Below are 18,815 nucleotides of genomic sequence, written 5' to 3'. Positions count from 1 at the left end.
AGGAATATCAACAAAGAAAACGTGGTTACCCTCCTTCATTCCGCAATACACCACGCCGAGGTACATTCTATAAACTTAACTTGGGACTGGCGTAACCGCTTCGTAGCCTATTTACAGGATGGAACGCTCCCGCGAGATAAAAAAAAACCAAAAAACTCCGGGTACAGGCAGCCCGGTACAGCCTAGTAAACGGTGATCTCTACAAAAGAACATTCGGTGGCCCCCTATCCAAATGTCTTGGACCACATCAAACAAGAAGAATCTGGAAGAAGTACACGAAGGGAACTGCGGCGCCCATATGAGAAACCGCACCCTCGTTCAATGCCTTATCCGCATTGGCTACTTCTGGCCCACCATGAAAAAAGAAGTCGCCGACTATGTCAGGAGATGTGAACAATGTCAGAAGTATGCCCCTATGATACATCAAGTAGGGAAACTCCTCCACTCTGTCACTTCGCCATGGCCATTCATAAAATGGGGAATGGACATAGTCGGCCCCCTCCCAGCAAGACGAGGTAAGGTACGCTTCCTTTTGGTTTTAACTGACTATTTCTCTAAATGGGTGGAAGCAGGTGCATACACTCATATACACAAGCAGGAGGTCATCGCCTTCATATGGAAAAACATTATATGTCGTTTTGGAATCCCCAAAGAAATTAGCTATGACAACGAACCTCAGTTAATCGGAAAAAGAACGACTGAGTTTTTCGAAAAGTGGTGCATCAAGTGAATACTCTACACGCCATACTACCCTGCCGCCAATGGTCAAGTCGAATCCTCCAATAAGGTAATATTGAACATACTAAAGAAGAAGCTTGAGGAAGCTAAAGGGATATGGCCTGAGCTATTACCAAAAGTATTATGGGCATACCACACTACGCCAAAAACCAGCACAGGAGAAATGCCATATTCACTGGTCTATGGGACCGACGCAGTTATAGCCGTCGATGTTGGGGAGCCCAGTTTGAGATACAGCAACGAGAGCGGAACAGGCAACGACGAAAGCAGGCTACAAGACCTGGACGAAGTTGAAGAACGAAGAGACATGTCCCACATAAGAATGGTAGCCGAGAAGCAGCAAGTAGAAAGATACTACGACAAGAGAGTCAAGGTACGACCGCTCAAAGTCGGAGACTACGTCCTCAAGGCTAAAACACAAGCTTCAAAAGACCCTAATGAGGGAAAATTGGGAACAAACTGGGATGGACCATACAAGATCGTAGCGGCAGCAAACAAATGAGCATTCCAGCTAGAAACAATGGAGGGAAAACTACTCCAAAACAACTGGAACATTGCCCATCTTAAGTACTTCCACTTCTAAAAGAAGGCGTCACCTAAGTCATACTCTTTTTCCCTTACCCGGGTTTTATACCAATTGGGTTTTCCCGGGGAGGTTTTTAACGAGGCGGCAAGGGGGATGCTTTAGGGATCGATATGTTGTTCATTACCTCAACCCATCGATGTGACCTTCGGGTTGAAGCAATGAAGGGACTACATATAAATAATCAAATCTCCATTATATGTACAATCGAATCTCCATTGTATGAACGGAATCAAATCTCCATTGAATTTACGGAACCAAATCTCCATTGTATGTGCAGAACCAGATCTCCACTAGTAGACATATGACGTCTTCCTATGGGAATACGATCAAATCTCCACAATATAGTTTCGACCTCGTTCGAACTATGACGGGATTATACTTCGATGACAGTTCGAAGCAACATCACAATGGCCAAGGCCATCGACAACAATATAGGTTCGACTTCATTCAAACTACGACGAGATTCTACTTCGATGACAGTTCGAAGTAACATCCCAATGGCCAAGGTCATCGATGACAATATAGTTCGACTTCGTTCGAACTACGATGGGATTCTACTTCGACAACAGTTCGAAGCAACATCCCAATGGCCAAGGCCATCGACGACAATATAGGTTCGACCTTGTTTGAACTACGACGGGATTCTACTTCGACGATAGTTCGAAGCAACATCCCAATGGCCAAGGCCATCAACGACAATATAGGTTCGGCCTCGTTCAAACTATGACGGGATTCTACTTCGACGACAGTTCGAAGCAACATCCCAATGGCTAAGGCCATCGATGATAATATAGGTTCGACCTCGTTCGAACTACGACGGGATTCTACTTCGACGACAGTTGGAAGCAACATCCCAATGGCCAAGGCCATCGATGACAATACAAGTTCGACCTTGTTCGAACTTTGACAGGATTCTACTTCGACGACAGTTTGAAGCAATATCCCGATATCCAAAGGCGTCAACAACATCATGTGTACGATAAATGCAAGAAAAAATGAACCAACAAAAGTAAATTTTACATTATAGCAAAACATCATTTACATTCACCCCTTCAAACAGGCCCAAGTACGACCCGTGCAAAAATTCCTAAACAAAAGCAAATACAAACTAAGTCTACACATCATCCCCAGCGGGATAAGCATCTTCATAACATGAATCCGAAGCGAGGTGATTCACATCATCAGAGTTGATACCAACCCCGTCAGGTGTGAGGGGGTCGTATCCGTATGATTCACGAGTTGCACGAGCTTCGGTGTGCACAGCCTGAACCTCCGCCTCAGTAGCCCTTCCCTCGGCGTGAAAGGCCTTATACACATCAAGCCAAGCCTATGCATGGACCTACAACTCATATAGATGGTGAGGCACGACCGGATCAGCCGAGGCACGAGATGTAGAAGGCTGAGAACGTCGACTCACCTCTTATGCCCTCAGCAAGTCCATTTGCCTCTTCAATGCAGCCAACTTTGCCTCTAGCTCTTTAACAGGCTCTTCGAGCCCTGTAACCTGTCGACCAGAGGCTTCCCTCTCCCCAGTTAGTTCCGACCTGGAAATGCGGAGGGCATCTTCCAAAGACGCCGATTCAGAAATAGCTACCACCAGCTTATCAGCACTAACGTCCAGCTCGCCCTTGAGCCCCTCAATCTCCGCCACCTTAGTACTCAGCTCAGTGGTCAAATCAGCCACCTTCGCCTATAAGCCGACATTCTCAGTTTCCACCCCTTTGCTCAATTCGACCTCGTCCTCTTTCGCCTTAAGAGAGACCTCCAGTTCACTATTGCGGGCCATAGCCTTCACGAGCTCCTCTTCCCTCTCCCTCAACTCCTCTATCTTGCGCTCCAATTGATCCTTCTGCTACTTAAGACCCTCGCAAAACACCTGGAACTCAGGATCCTAATGATAAATGTCAGACATCGCCCGATGCTTAGCACGATACTACTGATACTTGGACGACATCTTCTCATAAAGGCCCGTCCTTCTTCTCTCTCGATGCTCTTTTTCCACCTCCATGACGAGGTCTGACAAAAGAGAGCAGAAGTTAGGAACAAAATACAGAACGACGATTACTGCACCAATCCAATGACAAAAAGAGAAGGAAAGGCACCTACCTGCAGAGCCATACCGGCGACCTTCTGAGATAACTCCACGTCGTTCATCGCCCCAAGCATCTCGGTTTTAGGAGCGGCACATAGAGGAGCTAGGTCCGATGCCACCTGCTCGCTGTTCAGCAATAAGTTGTAACTCCCCGGAATGACCACATGACGGTGGGATCCGTCCATCCTAACATCCACATGGGTATGATGACCCACAAATTTATTAACATCCTCCGGGTCGATATTCGAACCCGAGTCGTCACCCTCAGCACGATTCCCTCCAACGTTAGATGATGCCCCGCCCTCAATAGAGCGCACTGAATCGGCCCCTAGGCTAACTCCTTCCACTTAGAGAGATCTCCCCGACAAAATGGCATCATCCATGAATACGGGCACTAGGGCTGTCCAGGACGTCATGTTGTCGTCGACGTCCGTAGCCATGCCCTTACCAAGCTCCAGCCTCCTCCTTTTTCTCTCCAATGGCTCATCCCCATTAGAAGATTCATCCAAAAGATGTGGGACCGGTACCGAAGAGGCCTCTTCCGTCGTGGCCACAACTTGGGGCGGATCTCTGGGCAAGGCGGACGACCCATAGCTGCAAAATGGCAAGTAAGTAAATGTTACAGTAAAAATAGAAGAGAGGAGAACATAACGAATGATGACACTTACGAGTTCTGTTCCACCGCTCCAGAAATCTGGCGGAGTCAGAAACGACATGTTCGGTCTTGATATAGAAGTACTTGTGCCAAAACTTGCGGCTTGCCCGGTCATTCGTTCCAATCACCAGCCCTTCCGTACCATGAAGCCTCAGATGCACCATGGTACCCCTAAGGAAGCCCGATGTGAACAGGTGCAAAAGGTGGTGGATAGAAATGCCTACACTCCGCCAACTCTGCGTACTTAGTCAATAGCTGAAGCACCTTAAGCGTGTATGGTGAAAGTTGCGCTGGGTGAACTTGGTAAAATCTATAGAATTATTCCACTAAAGGGAAGAGAGGAAGGGTGTAGTTGATCATGAACGGGTACTCATAGAAAGCACAATACCCAGGTCTGTGGACGTCTACGTAGTCTCTCCCAGCTGGAACTGTTATATGAGCAAGAATGCCATATTTTATGCAAAGGGCATCAATATGGACCTGCTCCGTCTCAGAAAACACGGGGTTTGGGGTAGGAGATGGATCTTTAAGGAAGTCACTCCGGGATAAAGGATGCCTAGGTAGCAGCTCCTCCACCATAGGAGGGCTATCATTCTCCTCTACCACCGCATCCCCGCTGTCAGAGGGAGGCACCATTGATGAGGGGTTGGTTTTAGGAACCTCCTCACGAGAACAACGAGACCTTGGCATAATATCGTTTGAAGTAATATCAACGCAGTGGGAGGAAGGAAGAAGTTTCAGGTGATGAATGAAAGCGGAACGGAAGGATGAGGAAGCCAGAAATAGAGAATGAAAAAGGTCTTCAAGGGAGGAATGGCTAAAGTTTTTCAAAAAATCAAATCCTTCACCTATTTATAGGACTGGGAGGCACCAGAATCGAGGCTACAGACCTCAAAGCAGTGCGAGAATCAAAGCATCAAGCCATTAGTCCCCACCTCGAAAACTTGCATAATGATGTGCACGTAAAGCTGACATCATTTCTCGGAGGAGTGTACCATACGATGTTTTGATAAACATGATGACCGACTCCCATCAGCCACATCGTAACATTCCCAAAAGTCAAATTTCTCCAAAAGATTGCACGAAGTCCGCTCATCGAGGATGCATCCGACCGCGACCCCGACAAGCGGAGGGACTAACTGTATGGGTCCAAATTTGACCGACCTTAACCTTTTGATGAGTGCAACCAACGACCGAGTACTGATGAATCGGTGTCCCGAGTGAGACGACCTCAAGGGAAAAATAGAAGCTATACGACCCTTGTAAGAATGTAAGCCCATTAGAGGACATTAAGAATACTCTGTCAAATATTCCTTATATTGTATTTCTTACATTTCGGAAGGGTTTTCTTCCTAGTATATAAAGGGGAAAGAAGGACCTTGTAAAGGGTAGGGAATATTCTGGGAAACTTGTGAATCTTGAACAAAAAGAAAACTTACTGCTCTCTTCTCTTTACTCATTATCATTTTAGAGATTATTATATTCAGCTACGATTTACCCTCTCATCTTTGATTGATTTGCTCAAATAGGTCTTAACATCTTTAGAGTCAAACACTCATCATTCTAAATCCCAAGTACCATAATTCAAAATAGTTGTGGAGTAACGAGAGCATACTCTAGAGTATGGGTATCTAACGGGACGACCAGGTAGGGAGAGGTGGGATAGGATTAGAGTGTAGAAGGGATGAGATGATAGGATTAATTTTTTTTGGGAGTCTTTAACAAATATCCATGGAATTATTAACCCGACCATACGCTTTCAGCTCCATTTACTTTTATTACACATTAACCCAAGCCAAATCAATTTCTTTTTTCTTTCTTTTGTATCCTCTTCTGATTCCATTCATTTTTCTAGATTATATTTTTCTTTATTTTTTTTCCTTAGTTTGATTTCATTTATTTAGTTTTGCTCTTTTTCAGATAAATATCTATTTTTTCCTCTATATAAGCTACATACCTTTTATTTTCTTTTTTTAACATTTTTTATATATGTTTACTAGTGCAAATTGTTGCACCCTATTTTGCACAAGTCAAAATAAGATTCAACTAATGGTTTCCCTATTGATGATAAAAGAGAGTCATCACCTAATATTTAAAGGTATACTAGGGTACCTATTCAGTTCTTAAGATCATTATCGTATTAATCTGCTAACCAGTGAGATCTGGGTTAGGGTTCTTGTTCTTCTAAGGGGAAGGTGTTAGGCACCCCCTAGAATCTGCCTAAGGTAACTCCATAGGACTTAGACTAGGTTTGGAGAATTTAAATGTCTATATTCTATCTAGTTAGTCCTTAAGAGTGTATGACTTACCCTATGCTATGTTTTAAAAGTTTATCATTTTGAAAGAGAAGTAGTACATATACTTTGAAAAGAATGTATAGGTTTCGTTTAAAAGAAAAGCCTTTGAAATGTCTACACGATTAAAAGAATGTTGAAAACGGGTTTATAATACTTATACTTACTAATTTTGTAAAATGGGGTTAAATTTAAAACTTTTGATTTTCAAAACAAAGCGGTTATTTGTGTAAAGTAAGGATTATTAGGGAAATGAGGTTTAGATATACTTTGGAAATTGGTTTCAAATTTTATACTCAGATTCGAAGAAGAATCGTTCGAAAGATCCTGAGTTGCAGTAGCATTTGTTTGATTTGTAGGAAAAGGCCCAACTTTGGACATCATTTTGTGATTTTTCGGTTTTCTTCTTGTTTTAGAAAGAGATGCTATTGACTTTGCAAATCTGTTTTAATTCTCAAAAGCTTCATGAAAGCTATTAGTAAGAGTTGAGAACTAAATAATAGAAGTGATTAACAAATTAAAATTATTACTACTACGTTGCAGTACTTCTTTTATTTTTAACCTATATTTTTTAGGGCTTGCCTAGGTTGTTAATGTAATTCAAATAAATAAAAGAAAATATTCAATCAAATATCTTCAATATTGTATACATATAAGAACAACTATAAACTTATAAAAGCGATAGAGGAAAGGAAATGGACTCATGGTTTGGGCCTGAAGGAAATCAGATCTGGCAGACAGCGAAACAAGCAGCAACAACTCCGACGACTCCAGGTTCAGGCTAGAAATTTGGGATTTAGTCTTCCAGAACTCTGCAGGCCCAACTCAGACACATGTGTAAAAAAGAAAAGAAAGTCATTATATATCTTTCCCAATACAATACTTAAATGCAAGTAACATCAATGTAAGACTCAAGACAAAACTATAATAACATTAATTAGGAATGTAAATGAAATTAATGTAAAGTCAAATGGGGTAAAGCAATTTACAATGACGCTTTTACTTTCATTTAACACTAAACCTAATGATATTAGCAAGTGTCAATAATTAAAGGCGTAAGGTAAAATTTCATCTATGGCCAAGACATCCTTTGGATCTCTGGCACTTCAAAATTCACAAGGGTTTCAAGGACCCCCGAGTAGTACTTGTGTCAGGGAGATTATCTCAATCAAGAACTAAATCTACTCCTAAATACCCTTAACTACTCACACTTACTCTTCCTCACATGTCTAAATGTTAATAAGGCACTAAATGTAAATTCCAATACAACAGTAACAATAACACAAGGACATGTATATTTCTTGTACATAATTGTCCAAAATACTACAGATTACACCAAAAGAGATCAAATCTCACACACAAGCATGTAATATATTGTTATATACTTTTAACAGGCTCATGAGTACTCAATGAAATCAGTTACAGGTGAAGACAAGTAATGACAACATCAACATGCTAATACAGGAACTCAGAAAAACTAAGTTATGTACCCTTATGGGTGAAGGGTACATGTATATTAACCTTGCTAGTCTCACTGGTAGGTTTACACTTATGAGAATTCCTAACTGCAGTCACATACTTAGCCATGTCTGCACTTAATAAAAGTCTACACATAGATTTGCACTTCACTCCTCACTAAGTATAGGGGTTAATAGTCCACTTCAGAATCCTTAAAAACAGTGATAAGTAAATAAATTTATCTATACTTAAACAAGCATGTACATATTTAATGCCAGCTCCAGTCATACATATCAGCATTAGCTCCAAGATCTGCACGCAAGATGTAGAAGTGTAGTATGAGTACAATCAACCCCATTAAATTAGTAAGTATTATAACTAATCTTAGCGAGGTAATAGCGGCAAGAGTTATTAATGATACTCGCCAAATAACCTATTTAATTCTTATATCTCACAAGTACACAATAAGAATGTTATCAAGTCATAAACCACAGATAAAGACTCCTCGCTGCCCAAAGAGACAGTATGCATGATTAAATAAGTCAAGTCATACGGATTCACATGTAGAAAAGATATGTATCATGTATCACCTCATCAAGTAAGGTGACATATAAAGAAGATATTCATAAAAGCATGAATACATTCCGGATCTAGCAAATAGAGATGAGATGCAATAAAATCATGTATACATGTAAGGAAATTGAAAGTAGAGAAGAAATAAAATGACCAAATCAAACACCGGCCAGTTTTCCTCAAAAGTACAATAATCGAACTAAACTACTGACCAACTTTTTGAAAGTCCACATCAAGTAGAAACCCATCATTTTCTCACAATTAGAGTGTACACTATCAAGAAAGAAACATGAGAGGGTGACCATAGGGGGATGACTCTATATCCACACGATGTACGGATAACTCACTTGCCAATAATAATCACAATACGCATGGCGTGGTCACGTGCTAACAATCACAATCTGCACGGCATGGTCACGTGCTAACAATCACAATCCACATAGTGTGGTCATGTGCTAACAATCACAATCTGCCTGGCATAACAACCCAGTCGGTCATTTTAAAAATTTACGCCCCAATTCCCTATTAACTACCTTCCTCGTGATTGTTTCTGCTATTATGAGTTGCCAGGAGGAATTATTTGGAGTTTCGGAGAGTTTTGGGACACTTAGTCCCTAAATGAGAGCTTAAGTTCTAAATATTTGATCGTAATCGGAACAGTGTGAAGATGGCCTCGGAATGGAATTCTAATGGTTTCATTAGCTCCGTTGGGTAATTTCGGATTTAGGAGCATGTTCGGATTGTATTTTGGAGGCCCGTAGCTAATTTAGGCTTGAAATGCCAAAAGTTGAATTTTTGAAGTTTCCGGTTAGATAGTGAGATTTTGATCCGAGGGTCGTAATGGAATTCCGGAATTTGGAGTAGCTCCATAGTGTTGATTGGGACGTGTGTGTAAAATTTCAGATCATTCGGACGAGGTTTGATAGACTTTTTAATCGAAAGCGTATTTTGAGAGTTTTTGAAGTTCTTAGGCTTGAATCCGATGCTAAATTGGTGTTTTGATATTGTTTTAAGCATTTTAAAGATTGGAACAAGTTTGAATGATGTTTTAGGATTGGTTGGCATGTTTGGTTGAGGTCCCCGGGGGCCTCGGGTGTGTTTCGGATGCTTAACGAGTCATTTTGGAACTTGTTGGAATTGCAGAAAATTGCAGCAACCCAGTTCTGTTTCCTTCTTCGCGTTCGCGAAGAGGAGCTGGGGCTGGGGATGGGGGAGGTTTAATGTTTCGCGTTCGCAAAGGTTCTCCCGCGTTCGCGAAGCTGGGAGCTTTAATACCTACGCATTCGCGATGTTGCTCCAGCGTTCGCGTAGGATAAGGAGTTTTTGCATCCTGTTCACGACCTGGGCATCACGTTCGCGATGAAGGAATTTGGACCCAAGTGAATTTGTGCTTCGCGAATGCGAGGGGCCTTCCGCGTTCACGAAGAAGGAATATCTAGCCAGTATTTAAATAGCTCATCTACAACCCTTCTTCATTTTTTCACCATTTTTAAACGGGATTGAAACTTTTGAGGGTGATTTTTGAGGAAACCAAAGCGAAATCACTTGGAGCTAAGCAAACTTTCTCAATATATTCAATTCTCATTTCATATATCACAACCTCTTAGAGCTTAGACATTCCCTTAGTACTAAATACATATAAACCAGAACGTAACGTAAACTCATCATTCTAAATCCCAAGTACTATAATTCAGAATAGTTGTGGAGTAAAGAGAGCATACTCTAGAGTATGGGTATCTAACGAGACGATCCGGTAGGGAGAGGTGGGATAGGATTAGAGTGTAAAAGGGATGAGATGATCGGATTAATTATTTTTTTTGGGAGTCTTTAATAAATATCCATGCACTTGGAATTATTTACCCGACCATACCCGTTCAGCTCCATTTACTTTCATTATCCATTAACCCAAGTCAAATCAATTTCTTTTTTCTTTCTTTTTTCTCCTCTTCTGATTCCATTCATTTTTTTCAGATTATATTTTCCTTTATTATTTTTTCCTTAGTTTGATTTCATTTATTTATTTTTGCTTCTTTTCAGATAAATATTTTTTTTTCTCAATATAAACTATATACCTTTTATTTTCTTTTTTAAAACATTTTTTTATATATGTTTATTAGTGCAAATTATTGCACCCTATTTTGCACAAGTCAAAACAAGATTCAACTAGTGATTTCCCTGTTGATGAGAAAAGAGAGTCGCCACCTAATATTTAAAGGTATACTAGGGTACATATTCTATTCATAAGATCATTATCATATTAATCTGCTAACTAGTGAGATTTGGGTTAGGGTTCTTGTTCTTCTAAGGGGAAGGTGTTAGGCACCCCCTAGAATCTGTTTAAGGTAACTTCATAGAACTTAGACTAGGTTTGGAGAATTTAAATATCTATATTCTATTTAGTTAGTGCTTAAGAGTGTATGGCTTACCCTATGCTATGTTTTAAAAGCTTATCATTTTGAAAGAGAACTAGTACATATACTTTGAAAAAGAAAGTGTATGTTTAATTTAAAAGAAAATCCTTTGAAATGTCTACACGATTGAAAGAATGTTGAAAACGGGTTTATAATACTTATGCTTACTAATTTGTAAAATGGGGTTTGTTTACCTAAAAAAAATGGGCTTAATAATTAAAGATATTTTGTGGTTAAAGATACGTGATATATTCTAATACTAGTGATTATACAAATGATATTGAGATTAAGTAAGAAGAAATAATGAACCAAATCAATGTAACTGAAACAGTAAAGGCCTCGAGTTCGTTTATCTAGGGACCTCGAGGTCAGCTAAGAGTAATAAAGTATGAACAATGAAGTAAAGGCAATAAAGTTGAAGAGTAATTGCTGAGCATGTTAAACAAGAAGAATAATAATGTTCTATTGCAATGAATGATCTCTCTCTCACACAAAGCGATTGGGGTCCCCTTTATATAGGAAGAGATGACCAAAGAATTCTATTGGTACAGGTGTATAACGGCCTAGTACGGATCTGTCCCATCTTGTACGACCCTTATCCTTTAATTAATACCTAGGTCCACATGTCCTTAAGAAATTCCCGCTCTTTCTTGATTGACCTTGAGATAATGCTGCCCTCGATGCAGTCTATGCCACACACTCGATCAGCTTCCCCGATTTTCTCGAACCTCCTATGATGATGTTATGCTCATGAAGCCCACGATCGAAGCTACCAAAATGTCCTGTCGGCACACTTCCCAAAAATATTAAAAGCACGCTAGTATTGGTTGGCCATTAATACCTTCGAAACGTTGTTGCCCCTTTATAAATATAGGGGGTCTTCCTTAAATAACTTTACTTTTCTTCAATCTCTTCCAATTTTCATCTCTCTATCTACCTGTTTCCTTCGACTCTTCAAACTCCGTAAAATTTCAAGCCCTAGCGGAAAACACTATATCCCTGCTCACCTGTATTTCTTATCTTACAACCATGGCAAAACCTTCCAAGGCGGTCCCTAAAAAGGATAAAGCGCCATCCTCCTCAGCTCCCCGGCCGACCAAACCGGTAGTGCCGCCGACACTACCCTTGGTGGTTGCATCATCATGAAGGACTTTGGTATTGAGAATCCTCCGAATGTCGAGGGCCGATGTGAGCACGTGTCACGGTATATTAGTCTAATAACCAATCATCTCGTCAAGGATGTTAGGAAGGATTGTCGATGGGGGGACGAGGTCATGATTCAGATCTCGAAGCCTAACGAGAGCATAACTACCCATAAGGATGGGTTTTTGAGTGTTTACACCTACCCTTTCACACTGGGCCCCCTCGATCCGGTGGTGATTGACTTCTGCAAGACATACGAAGTCACCCTCAGCCAAATCCACCCTTCGTTCGTTCTGGCGTATTGTGATCATGTTGCGGTACTTCTCTGAGAAGTCCGAGGGTTTAGAATTCACCCTCAGCCACCTAGTTCGGTTGTATCGGCCCCAGTTATTCCAAGGGCTCATCAAGATGCAGCGTCGAACCATGAAGTCCTTCTTCGCCGGTACCGATGAAACCAAAGATCGATGCTGGATGAGCCGATTTGTTAGAGTCAGGACTTCAGACATCATCCCTGAAGAAAAAATGCCATTCTCGAAGAGGTGGAACTTTAAACGTTAGTGGAGTCCGCGTTTTCCTTTGTATCCATTCTTGGTCTTTCATTTTTTATAGCTTACTTATCTTTATTTTGGCAGTTGATGTAGACATGTAATTTTTCACCCGCACATTAGAATTACCTTTGATAGTCCTGGTATTTTTAGGATATTTATTTGAATTTATTTCTATAGGATTTCACTTTATTATTAAATTTAATTCTATTTTTAAGCACAAAAATTGAAAAATACAAAAAAAAAATATAGTTTTACTTTTCTATTTAATTCAGTATTAGGTATTTTTAGAAAGATATAATACTTTTAACCTATTTTTATTCTAATATATGCCTTGGAAATACCAAAAATAGTTTTAATTTTAATTTTTAGTTTTTATTTTTAATATTAATAGTTTATAAAATCAATTAAGAGCTTTTATATTTTTGTAGGTATTTAAATTGAATTTTCAGCTTTCTTTTGGCCCAATTTTGTAAATTCCGGAGCCCAATACAAATATAAGCCCAAAATTCAACAACCCACTGCCTTAAATCAACCCAGACTCGCCGACCCACCTGTTGACCCGCCCCATTTTCCTTGTAAATCTTAGCCCTTCACTCAAATTATCCAATGGCCCTAATTAAACCTTAGCCCCATATAAAAACCAAAATAAACCAAACCCTAAACCTATCTAACAAACCTTCAGCCGCACCCAAACCCCATCTCCGCTTCTTCCCACGCGCCTACCACCCCAAACTCGCCGAAAAAACTCGCCAACCAGGCGAATTAACTCACATGGTCCCCTCATGGTCCCCCCTTATCATTAGCATCTGATTTTAACGCGTTTTCTTCTCATCTCACGTGCTTTTCACAATTTCTTTGAAGAATCTGAGCCATTCATAAATGGATGATAGTTAAATAGGAGTCGTAGGATTGAAATCTTTGTATTCTAGGCGTCCATTTGCCTAAAACCCGTTTACACGAAAAGATTTTTGGATTTTCAGGGAATTTTCCAGATTCTTTGAGATAAAAATCAAATTTCTTGGAGAGGAAGGAAGAGGAAGCTTCTAGGGTTCCTATAAATAGGGCTTTTTTGGACAGAATTTGGGGGAAGAGAGAAAAAAGGAGACCGGACAGAAAAAGAGAAAAAGAAATTAGGGTTTTTGGATCTCTACACTTCTTTTGATTTTTGGTTCTAGTTGTTTTCATATACAAAAAAAAATCAATTCTTCTTGGTTTGAATCTGACTCCCAGTTCGAAAATAATAATAAAAGTTATTATTGTTTTCAGTTTTGTTTTGATTCTATTTCATGGAGTTCCATGGAGGAAGCATGAGGTTGAAGTTGTAGTTCGAGATTTTTGCCGAGGTCGTTTCGAAGTCGTTCGTTGACTGCCGATCGAGGTTTCTATTCGGGGCTCTTGGTTCCTTTTTACTGTGTTGTTGTTCATTCTAAAATTTCGTTGTCGAACCTGCTTGTGTTTACTCTTCAGGGTTAATCAAAATTCTTGTCACACCAGGTTCACTTCTCTTCTTTTGTTGACTATTTTGGCGTGATTGGAATAAAAGGCTTGGTAATGTCCTCCTTTTTTATTTGTTTAGAGTATGTCAACACTAATTTAGTTTTAATCCAGATCTGACTTTGACCCCAAATACTTGAATCCATGTTCAATATATTTAAATATATTCACGTGTGAAAAATGTTGTTTCTAATAGTCACGCGATTTTCATGATTCCGTATTTAATTAATCTAAACTCAATGTTTGAGATAATATCTTGTCCTGTGTTTGGAGCTAAATGTTTAATTTTAGGATAGTTTTCCAATACATGTTTCTTTCGTTACTTTGCTAGTCTTTCTTGAAAATTGTTTGAAAATATCAGTAGTAGTATAACTTGTGGATAATTTAACCTTGTCTTCACGTGTTTGGATTTAAGTTAAGATTAGCATGGTATTATGACACATATACTGTAAGTATACTTTAGCATATTAACATATGTTTGCTGGAAATTTCTTTTGACACTTTGAGAATCCAGTTTAACTAGGAGTAATTAATTATTTGCGTCATCCATTACGCAAGAAAGTTTTCCAATTTTCTTTGCTGCCCGTCATGAGTTTTCTTTCCAATATTCATAAAGGATATCACAATGACCTCCATAGAGTTGGTTAGACTAATCTTGAATGGCTCTCACTATTTTTATCCACTTTCTGTTACTTTAAATTATTATTGGTTTTTTTCATTTCACTGTTCCTACGTGCTTTGGATGTTATGTCTATTTTGGATGATTATTGCATTTACTTTAAATTTGTTATAGTGAATATAAAGTCATGGGGGTGGTTATTAGAAGTTTGAACGGAATTTTAGTTGAACAAGTCCATCATTTTGCTTTATTTGTTTACTTCTTCAACCGTTAGAAGCATGTTAGGTCGACTACACCTGGGTAGGTAAATCTTTAGGATTTTGTTTGAATTTTCGAGGCAAGAGGTCGTCCCCCTTTAGTTTATTATGGTTTCATCAGGGGAATGCTCCGAAGAGTTTGTATATATTTTATTCCGGGGAATGCCCCGTAGTATTCTGTAATTAAAGGCCGAAAGCAGAACTCATAGTACTTTTATTCCTGTTTTATTTTTTATTTTATTAGGTGGGGACGACCTCGAGCCTCTTTTGGATGTTTATTTTCTTTTTGTGTGTTTTTACCTCAGTTTGAATATTCTAAAATCCAATTAGATCAAGTATGCAACCATACTAGTTATTGGACTTGGGGAGTGCCTAACACCTTCTCCCCGAGTCAAATGATTCCCCTTACCCGAATCTATGGTGCGGACTTGGTTTTAGAGTCTAAAATATTTTAAAAGGAAAAATTATTTTTAAAAAACGGTGACCTGGCACACCAAAATCAAAGTCATGTGGCGACTCTGAGTTATTTCCTTTTGAACACAATTTTGTCACTTTTAATTAAAAAATCTTTTTGGAGCTTTACAAATCTTTTTATTAATTTAAGAGGGTTAGTGGAAGTAAAAAGGGGGTGTGACAGCTCTGGCGACTCTGCTGGGGAGTTGCAGGTTCGAGCTGATATTTGATTTTGTTGGCTTTTTAGAATATTCGGTTGAGGTTTTTTATGTTTTCTTTATTTGCGTTATTTGATTTATTTTGTTTATGTCGCTTTATTTGCTAGTTGTTTTATGTGTTTACAGTTTTTCTTTATGTGTTACTGCTTTATAACTGTCATCATATGCATTACCCGGTCAATTCTTTCTGCAACAAGTCTCGGAGTACGCGTCGCGTACACGAAATCTTTGTTGAGTCACCCTTATTTTAGGACGGGGGGCCGTCGGACATATGGCTTGGGTGGAAAGCTTGAGCAGCCACCATCGACCATATGCTCCCCCGAATTGCCTTGTTAGTGAAACCCAAACTTAGGTCAGTCTTTAGGTCATTCATACTTGCATCATGTCATTTAAACCTAGTAGGGCTCGGTCCTAGGCATTGTGTCTCGTCGTAGGAGGCCTATCCAAATTATGTCAAAAATGGGCACGTGGCCCAAAATGACATTTAATCATCTTATGTGCTAAATGTTGCATCTATGAGGGTAGAAAGGTCATTTGGCGGACCGATATTTTGGAAAGAAGGGTAAAAATGAAGCAAGTAGGGCCCAATTATATTTTTTTTTCACAACTTTTTCAGGAAAAAACCAAAAAAATTGAAAATGAAAAATCCAAAAAGATTTTCCACTTTTCCATCATTTTCCAAAAAAAATTAAAAAAAAAAGATAATTTTTTTTTTTTACATTTTCCATCATTTTTCAAAAAGACAAAAATAGTTTTTTCAAATTAGTTGCATTTTTTTAAAAGCTTTCTCCCATGTCTGATCTTCCCGAACTACGCATACTTGATTCTCGTCCTTCGGGACGGGATACATAGGCAACCCACATAGGGCCGGGTCTTCTTAGTAAGTCTTAGGTTCTTGGCTTCCGGGATCGTAGCCAAATCTTTGCATGTATAGCCATATTTGGCCACATCGGCCCTTTTTGCAAAATAGGGCTATTTTCTCAAAATAGTTTGTTATCTCATGTATTAGAGCCCTGAGTCTACAACAAAGTGTCCTCTCAATTCTAAGGTCCATTTCTGTTAAATGTGCATGTCTAGCCGTTTTTGGCCACATCGGTCATTCTTACAAAATAGGATCATTTTTCAAAAGTGGTTCAATTACCCATGTCTTAGGATCTTGAGTCCACAACTCGGTGTCATATCACTTTAAGGTCCATACGTGTCGTGTTTGCGTCCCTAGCCACATTTGGCCATATCGGCCATTTTTGCAAAATGGGTCATTTCCGCAAAGTAATTTTTTAGGCCATGATTGTTGGGAGTTTGAAGTCATGTAAGCCTTAAATGGGGTATTTTTCATGCATTAGGGGTCAACTCTGTCAAGTTTGCACTAATAGCCACCCTCGGCCACTTAGGCCATTTTGTAAAGAATAGCCAAATCGTGTCTTGCATTTGTCCACTAGGAAATGGTGTGGTGTCACGTAGTGTCCCGAGTCGCTAACCATGTTCTTTTCATTCAGGTATGGACCCGCTGATTCGATCCAAAGTGTTAATGGTAGTAAAGATTCCTAGGAAGTTGGTCAAATGGTGGAAAATGTTTTTGTTGTTAGAGCAACATGAGATAATGCAGAAATTGGGCACCCTCACTTCCCTTCTTGATATCACACCTCGCCCAAACTTATTGGAGGCGATGCTGACCTATTGGGATCCGCAAAATTTGATTTTCCGATTTGGAGAGTGTGAGATGACTCCTACCTTGGCGGAAATGTCTGGTCTCACTCGTTTAAGCTATATAGGCAAAGACATGATACTTCCCCGAGACCACTCTAGGACAAGGTTCTTCGGCAACCTGGGCCTAAAAGACAACAAGCATTTAAGATGCCTCGAGCAGTCATGGATATCCTTGGATTATTTTTTTGCTAGATTTGGACCACATGAGAGTTTTGACGTCTTTTGGGATGAGTTTCGCACAACCAAGGCAAAGTGGAAAAGACGTCACCTCAAAGCTTTCAGCCTCGATTTGTTGGGATTATTGATTTTTCCATTAGATGAGAGGCACATTAGCACCCATCTACAGTCAGTGGTAATGGCACTATTTCATGATAAGCAATGCAAAACTGTTACCGTTGTGCCGATGATCTTAGCAGAGTTGTATCGGGCCCTGAGTGAGGTCAGGGGAGGTGTCAGGTATTTTGAAGGAAGTAATAACCTTTTGCTACAATTGTGGATGATGGAGCATTTACACACCGCTTCCTTACTTTGTCCCATCGACCGTGCCTTGAGGGATCAAGTGGTATGCATTGAGCGTAGGATGAAATCTCCTAAGTTTACATACCAGTAGGCGTCACAGCTTAGATTGAGTTCCTTGGGTTGAGGACAATTGGGAATGTTTTGTGGGCTTACCTTTGGCTACCTTTAGATGAGATCTTAGTAGGATGTCGCATGCAGCCTTTCTTGGTATTGATAGGACTTAAATGTGTCAGGCCATACACTCCCATTAAGGTGATGCGACAGTTGGGCAGGAGACAAGAGGAGCCTCCAACTTTGAATCTTCGGAGACACATCATGAATTTTAGCAAAAAGGCGGCTGACGAAATCAAGTACGTGCAATACTGGAACAATGCAAAGAGGATGAAGAAAAATACATTAGTAGAGGACGTCGTCAGGCCCGAGTGTACTCAGGAGTACTTGATATGGTTGCAGTCTATCACACCAGGAGTCAGCACCCCATTGCCAGCACAGCTTAGGGGTCGGGCAGTTCAGATAGATGATTCTGAGGAGGCTTCGGATCAGGATCCTTGGGATAAGCTTGAGTTGATAAAGTCTCAGCTAGCGGTATTGGCAGCAAACTTGGAGCAGCATGGCCAGTATTTGTTTAGGGTTGGCCTTCAGAATGCGGGGGCACATGCCAGGTACTTTATTCCCAGCATCGGTGTTTCTTTACGAGGCATGTTACAGAGTTTGAGCATGATGGACAGCCCAGGACCATCCCAGCCGTGGGCATCACATCTAGGAGTTGATTGAGGAGGATTTCTATTATTATTCACATGTTTTGAGTCTGTTTATGTCGTTTTTTATTTTCTAGCCTTGTCTAGTAGTACTGAAGGTAGTGTCAGAGTCTGTAGAAGTGTAGTTGAGTCAGTCAGTCTTTCATTCTCGTACTTCCCATTTTGTAAACCAAAAATTTTTAAATTAAAAAAAAAATATTGTTATTTTTATTTTCCAGAACTACGCTTGGTCTGATTCATGAGGGACATTATACGCAGGCAACCTACATCAGGTTCGATTGAATTATTTTTA

General features: G+C 40.0%; 1 protein-coding gene across 1 annotated transcript; it reads left to right on the top strand.

Annotated features, from left to right (window-relative positions):
- The first annotated feature begins 901 nt into the window (after positions 1-901).
- Positions 902-1,240, top strand: LOC142165178 (uncharacterized). Its single transcript, XM_075223791.1, has one exon. It carries the CDS (start codon positions 902-904, stop codon positions 1,238-1,240), a length of 339 nt encoding a protein of 112 aa, XP_075079892.1.
- Positions 1,241-18,815: the final 17,575 nt, after the last annotated feature.

The sequence above is a fragment of the Nicotiana tabacum genome, chromosome 10 (genome assembly GCF_000715075.1).
Source record: "Nicotiana tabacum cultivar K326 chromosome 10, ASM71507v2, whole genome shotgun sequence".
NCBI classification, from domain to species: domain Eukaryota; kingdom Viridiplantae; phylum Streptophyta; class Magnoliopsida; order Solanales; family Solanaceae; genus Nicotiana; species Nicotiana tabacum.
The sequence above is the reverse complement of the archived record's forward strand: the minus strand, read 5'-3'. Positions and strand labels throughout refer to the sequence as shown.

What these genes read in the sequence shown, in the direction of transcription:
- LOC142165178 (XM_075223791.1), top strand. Translation starts at nt 902, where the DNA reads ATGCCATATTCACTGGTCTATGGGACCGACGCAGTTATAGCCGTCGAT.